The sequence below is a fragment of the Psammomys obesus genome, unplaced genomic scaffold (genome assembly GCF_907164565.1).
Source record: "Psammomys obesus unplaced genomic scaffold, mPsaObe1.curated_primary_1811, whole genome shotgun sequence".
Taxonomy (NCBI): Eukaryota; Metazoa; Chordata; class Mammalia; order Rodentia; family Muridae; genus Psammomys; species Psammomys obesus.
This window is the reverse complement of record NW_026585895.1, coordinates 54,804,223-54,811,631: the sequence shown is the minus strand read 5'-3', so window position 1 is coordinate 54,811,631 and position 7,409 is coordinate 54,804,223. Positions and strand designations below refer to the sequence as shown.

The following is a 7,409-nucleotide window of genomic DNA, read 5'->3' as shown; positions in this document are numbered from 1 at the left end:
TTATACCCTGAGTACAACCCGGATCCTAATAAAGTTACCAGGAAAAACAAAAAAAAAAACAAAACAAAAACAAAAGCCTGTAGCAAACAAACAGTTAATATGGCTACCAGACTTGCTACCCAGGGTGTGAGAACAGACTTGCACACCTGTGAACATGGGTGCATTCCTCCAGTTAAACTTTCTATGCCAGCAGGCCCAAAGTGTGGCTGGGGGGTCCTAAACTTCCCAGGCATGTGACCACAGTGTCATAATCTCAGCCTGCTGTCTCCAGCAAGTGCAAGGGATATTTCTGAGGCCATGTGACATGCAAGGTATGCCAGACTGAAAGGAGGCTCCAGTTCTCACCCACAAAGCCAAAAGCTGTAAAGGTTTGTCAAAAGGCAAACAATTACTTATCTTTGCTTTAGAAAAGATGCTTTTCATAAATACATATGGTATTGTCAGTGTAATGGGCTTATTATTATGTTTAGTTATTCTTCGCAGTAGTAGTATGCTCATGTGGAGGTGCACACGTATGGAGGTAAGAGGACAACTACTCAAGGAGCTTCTCTCCTTTCACTTGTACATGTGTTCTGGGGAATCAAACTCATGTCAGGCCTGTATGGCAATCATTTTCACCCAGTGAGCCATCTCACTGGCCCAGAGTATTATGCCTACATGTCTGTGTACCACAAATGTGCTGGTGCCCATGAAAGCCAGAAGAGGGCATTAGAGGCCCTAGGACTAGAGTTACAGACAGTTGTGAGCTGCCATGTGGATACTAGGAATTGAACCCTAGCTTCTGGAAGAGCAGCCAGTGCTCTTCACCACAGAGTCATCTCTCCAACCACCATAAACTTACAAGTTTTTAAAAGATTAAGTGGGAAAAGAAAATCTGTCTGTATATATAACAGTGGTCTCAACTATATGAACAGTGTTTAAATATGAACTGAATGAGCCACAGTCAGGAAGAAGGGCGCTATCTACAGGGATGGCAGATGCTGGACAGCAGCACATCAGGGCTCCTGGGTTGTGACTGGTGTACTCAGCAGCTGGGTGTAGAACTGTAAAGAAGTTGGCATTTCAACTTTCTGGGGGGTTCAAATCAATAGGTGACAGGAAGGCTCCTTGTACCTAACCTGCCGATCGTCACATTAACTCTGCCTTCCCTCTAGAGTTTGGAATTTGTTTTACATGGCAGATTGGGTACCATATGACCAAGCCTGGATAGAATTCTCAAAAGGGTTTTCCTGTGCAGAAATCATGGCACCAGTTATGTTCCATGTCCTTAGGGGCAGGCCACGGTACCACCTGCACATGGAGGTACACCTCCTTGCCTGCATCTTCCTCCTTTGCATAGGCTTTAACAGAACTGAGCACAAGAGGTTTTTTGCATGTCTGAAGGGAAGACATTCTCAGGGCTGTGATGCCAGCTGCAAACAGCCTCTCTGTATGAAAATACTCATGTGGAAAGAAGTCTAATCACAGGCTACCCTGTCCCCAATCACATCTGAGACTGGAGCAGTACAGTATAGTCTAGAGAGATTATATTATTTTAAAAAACAGTGGACATACAATGAGCCCTCAGGACCAAAAGAGGCTAAGAAGGGGACTGAGGGAACTACCAGAAAAGGAATCAAACCTCCCTTTCCTCACATGCCAGAAGCCCATGCATACCAAGAGCACAGAGGCCCACAGTGGAACCTGCCAGAGAGATCTGAGAACTTCACCTTTCAACTCAATGCAGCTGCCAGTGATTGACCCCACATCATTCTTTATTTCTCATTTTCCATTTTTTTTTAATTTCCACTCTCCTATGTCAGTCTCATGATGCTTTACTTATTTGTATACTATTCACTCAGGTTTTAGCACTGTTCTTCATGTTTCATCACCTAATTTACTATGAAGCATTCTTTACACTTCAACCACACTGCACGCACTCTTACTTCCGTGCATTTCATTCTTTCTCTCATTCTTATCTCCTCCTTTTTCAAAAACACATTTTTATTTACTTGTGCTGGGGAACACAACTGAGGTCAGAGGACAACTTGTAGGATTCAAATAGCTCCACTATGTGGGTCCTGGGAATCAAACGCAGGTGGTCAGGTTTAGCGGCAAACACCTTCATCCCTAGCCCACTCCTTTAAATTCACAACTGTCATCTTCCATAGTTCTAACACTCTTTAAAATCTGTACAGCCTAATTCTACCCACACTGATTTTTTTTTTTTCTTTTCGAAGTCTATCTAATGCTTAATCCTTATCTTTTGTTGTTATGGTTTTTTATTTGTTTGATTTTGGAGACAGGGTTTCTCTGTGTAGCCTTGGCTGTCCTGGACTTGCTTTGTAACCAGCCTGACCTCGAACTCACAGAGATCCACCTGCCTCTGCCTCTCTGAGTGCTGGAATTCCAGGCATGTGCCAACAAGCGCGGCATTTATCCTTACCCGCCCTATCTCCTCTCACTAGTATCTAGGAAGATCAATACACTCAGTACACTGTACTGTCCTTGGTTGTTTATCCTCCAGCAGTTACTCAAGTCAGAGGGGCCACTGTTGTCAACTAGCTAATACATATGCAGTGGTAATAACCAGCAATGGGGTGTTGCTTTAGCAATTAACATCATTTTCAGGGAATAATATATAGTTTGCACCAAGTACCCTGAGCTACTAGATGAAGGAAGTATTTTCTGAACTGCACACTCAACACGTACCAACTGAACACTGCATATATTTCAACTGAAAGAATATAGTTAAAACAAACAAACAAAGATTCATCATTCCCAATACAGTAACAAGAATACAAAAACTATGGGCTGGAGAGATGGTTCAGCAGTTGAAAGCACCCCTGCTCTTCCAGAGAAGGGGAGTTTGATTCCCAGCACCCACATGGTGGCTCGCAAGCATCTGTAATTCCAGTTCTAGAGGATTCAACACCCTCTTCTGGCCAACCTGGATACTGCATGCACATGGTGAACCGACATACACACAAGCAAAACACCCATACATATAAAATAAAATACACATGTTTGAAAGAAATATAAAACACAAAGGTAACATAACCCCACCAAACAGCAATTAATCCCTACAGCAATGGCATCTAATATGAGAGAATCCCAAAGAACTCAAAATAATAATTAAAAGCATTTTCAAAGACACAAGTAAGGCCAACTGAACAAAATAAGGCCATGGATAATATGATAGAGAAATTTAACAAAGAGAAACACTGTAGAAGAGCCCGTCTGAAAAGCTGGGAAAAAAAAGTATCAAGGATAGAATATGTGATCCCTAAAGAAGCTGGAACAATCAAATAAAGACAAAAACAAAATACCCAGTGAGAATTTTAAGACATGCAGACACTCTGAAAAAGACAAAAACCTATGGGTTATAGGCATAGAAGAATTTCATTGCAAAGGCATACAAGCCATTTTCCAAAATTACAAACAAATTTTCCCAGAGCTAAGAAAAAGAGACTCAAATGATGCACACAGGAGGCATTTACGACACCAAATAGACAGACCAGAAAACACCTCCTTTATCATGGAAGGACCCTGCATGAGTAGACAATCTTGCTCAAAAAACAAAACAAAACAAAACAAAAAAAAGTGTTATTAAATAAAAACTCCTCAGTATCAGGCATGGAACACTTCCTTACAAGTCAAGGAGGCCAAAGACCCCCAAACAGAGACGACTGCCTTTGTCCTTGGATGCCTTCTATTTCTAGATGGCAAGACCCTAATGCTGAAGACATAACATAGTTTGGTTGCAGAGAAATAAAACTGAAACCGACCTGAAAAACTTCTTCCCTGCTGGGTTCAGCACTGGGTAAGACCATCAAAGTCTTGTCTTCCCCAGTGACCAGTAGTATCTCCTGGCACAATGAAAGCTATCCAGCAGGGAGGAAGTTTTCATGTCAGTTTCATAGATTGCTCTTCCTGAAATTCCATTCCTGCTCAGTTAAGGAACCCCACATTTCAGGGGTCTGTGTCCAGAGGCCTCCGGGTATGCATCTTCCCCAAGGTCAGCACACTGTCCGGAGGATTCTAACCTTCCTCTGCATTAACTTTACCCTGGGCCAGCATAGGACCCAAGGCCACTTCTAACTCCTCTCTCATTTGCTGCCTATGAAATCAGGAGGCTTTCCAGGCTCTGCCCTCTAAGGTAGTCAGGAGTATACTCCTCCTTTCCCCAAAGCTGCCTCCAGAGGAACTCAACCTGCTTGCTCTGAGAGTAAATCAGTTCTTGCCTTCCTCTGTTCACATCCATGCCATCATTTTACTTGAGGAAAAGCCAGTCTCTATCTTATCTTGACCCACAGAGGCCAAGTGCCCTGTGATCTCTAAACAGAGCCTGATCCCTGAGTCCCTCTCTCACCTGCCCTTGAATGCATACCCCATCTTTCAGCAAACCTTTGGGCACTGTGCCTAGCCTGAAGCTCTACACAAAGCCCTGTTGCTGCTGCTGTGGGCTGTTTCAGTTTCCTTGTTTCCAATCTCAAACCCATACCCTGTGAATCCAAGTCTGATGGGACCCAGTCATCCACTCACCTTTCAAGTCTGTGGCTGTCTTCAGGCATGACTCACAGAGAGCCATCATGTATTCCATCATCTGTGATTCCTCCCTGGATAGTGGCCCACCCAGTTACCTGTCCTCTGTGGGCCACTGCACACTATTGACCAATACCCACACTCTGAAAGCACTCAGTGTGCAGATGTTGGCCCTCCCTCCTCACCACTCAGACTGCAAGCTCCCAACTGTGAAGAGGAGCTTAAAGCTCACTTTCTAACTACTTTCTGGATTCTTACACTTGCTAAGGCAACTAACATTTTTTCTTGTTCTTTTTTTAGAGTCCAGGCTAACCTCAAACTCATAGTAATCCTCCTGCCTCAGTCTCTTAAACACTGAGAGTACAGACATGAGCTACCATACCCAGCAGACACAGATAGCCTCAGAAAAGTGAAAACCAACACTGCGAAGACAATCCATATCTCACATGACCCAACTTTTAAGTTCTGGACTCAGGTGCTCAAAGCACCTCCAGGATCCACCCTTCTCTATAACTCCTGGCTGTAACCATGGACACTCACTAGCAGGACCATAAGGTCACCTGCCTCCTTTCTGTGTCAAGTACACTGTCCTCAGTGTCCAAATTATTTATACTTGTTCTTCCTTTAAAAACATCTCATCTAAGGGGTTGAACATCTAAGGGGTGTGGGCATGGTGGCAGGGTACTTGTCTATTATGTATGCATGAGGCTCTGGATTCCACTAGCAGCACCAAAAACAAACAAACAAACAAACAAACAAAGAAACAAACGAAAAAAAACATATCCATATCCACAGTCCCACTGGACCAGAGTCCTGGTCCTCCCATGGCCCACGCACCACACATACCGTCAACAGAAGTGTCTTCTTCCCTAGTTCGAAAGCCTATGTCTACTTTTGTCCTACATGAAACCATTCACTGATTTTTTTTTTTTTTTTAATGCTTCAAAGCTCTACCTTTCAAAAGCCTATTCTTCTATGGGGGGACCCAAACTCTATCCCTACAGAAAGTCTGTGTTCATGCCTAGGACACACCCTCTACTCCCTGGTAATCAAGAGAAAAAGACTACGACTATTCAGATAACAGGGTAGCTAAAAACAACAGGAAGAGAACATACCTCTGAGCAATCAGCATGGCTATAATAATTTATAATCTGCAAGCACCTTTTAGTCTACCATGAAATTTGACACTTGCCTCCAATATTGAATTCTTGTGAGGTTCATTCACTTTTCCAGCCAGACAGCAATGAGAGATGGCATTGTGAATAATTGGTTTGTTTGATTTGCTACTGGGTTCCTTAAAGAGTTTAGGACCTAAGAAAACCAGATCAAGATTTACAAAATTATTAACATAGGCCACAAACACACACAAAAGAGCAGCACTTTTCTCAGAAGCAAAATACAGAAGGCTGAGATCATGAATAACATGTATTTTTGAAAACAGACCATAAGGACCTCTTCAATTCTTCTCAAAATAATTTCCAATTATAAATTTTAAAAAGAAAAAAGACAGACTGAAATAATTATAGCTATTTTCTCATCTGAGTTTCCTTACTTTACAAATTACAAACCCAGGAACCTGAATGCTCAGGTATTCAGGTATACCTGAAGAGCCCAGGATGTGTGATCCTGTTCTAGCTCTGCTCTTAAAGTAGCAAGGGAGGTGGCTTATCTGGCACCCATGGGACGTGTGAGGTCAGTCCTCTGCTGCACATCCCTGCTGTGGACACCAGGCAGTTAAGATACATCTCTGACACCAAGTAAATACTTAACTAAAAAAATACCTTTTAGGCCAAAATAAAGATATACTTTAAGGAGTATTATACCCAGGCACCTATATGGGCAATACACACTTAAAGAGGGTATGTGGCTGTTACCTGTGTACTCGGCCACAGAGGCCAAAGAGGAAGCTGCAGATGCAGTCTCCCAGTCTCGGTCTGTGCTCCTACTGGGATTGCGGCTCAGGATGGGTAAGGCTTCCAGTGATTCAACTCTGCAGGCAGATAAAGACAAGGTATCCTAGCTGTACTTCTCTTCCACTACCATGGCCACCCATACCATCAGGGCAACAAGCATACCCAGTTCTGCCACAGGGCCTTCCTGTGAGGATGAAGGACTTACAGAGGGTGTTATCATGAGTGCAGAGAGTGACTGATAAAGGCTCAGGAACAGAGGCCAAAAGACAGCTGCCAAGCAAGTTCTAAGACCCAGAGAAGGAGAAGACACAGTAGGGCGAGTCTAAAGACCCATGCCTCCGATACTCTGATTCCTAGCAGACCTGCACTGTACATGCAGGCATGCTAGAGCACGAACAGTAAACAGCAAGGTGGAGGACAGAGAAAACTGCTTAGAAGGTAGTGTGATGCTCTCTAGGCAGGCTGACCAGGCTGGAGTGGAATTTAGCCAGGTAACCAACTTCCAAAACAAAACTAAATCACCATTCAAGGCTCCTAGGAGTCCTCCACAAAGTCCAGGACACAAAGAGCCACTAGATACCACGAAGGCAAAAAAACGCCTCTTCACAGACAGCATTCACATGATGCCTTTAAATGACACCATTCAAATGAAGCCCCGGCTAAGTAAGTCAACAACATGCAGGGGCTTCCTCCTAAAGCTGCATTAATAATTCACTGATGCCAAGACAAGTACCCACAGCACCTGTGAGCTACTTTGTAACAAGGGGGAGGGGGATGTTAAATGATCCAATAACCCAAAAGCATTGGTCCCTGTCTGACCCACAGCTGAGACATATCCTCACACTTCCAATTGTGCCAGATGATGGTTTGACAAGTATGTTATGAGATACACACTAAAAGATGTGGGCAATGGGGCTAAGCATCACCCACTCACTCTTTTGCAAAAAGAAGTATACACATTGAACAGGGAGG

General features: G+C 43.5%; 1 protein-coding gene across 2 annotated transcripts in view; it reads right to left on the bottom strand.

Moving 5' to 3' along the window:
* Camsap1 (calmodulin regulated spectrin associated protein 1) overlaps positions 1 to 7,409 on the bottom strand; it is a 69,986-nt gene that overhangs the window by 2,897 nt on the left and 59,680 nt on the right. For both annotated transcript variants that reach the window (XM_055600173.1, XM_055600174.1), the window contains 2 exons: positions 6,399 to 6,514; positions 5,717 to 5,835 (listed from right to left, as the gene is read on the bottom strand). In XM_055600173.1, coding sequence (XP_055456148.1) covers positions 5,717 to 5,835; positions 6,399 to 6,514 — 235 coding nt within the window. The remainder of the gene's footprint in view (positions 1 to 5,716; positions 5,836 to 6,398; positions 6,515 to 7,409) is intronic.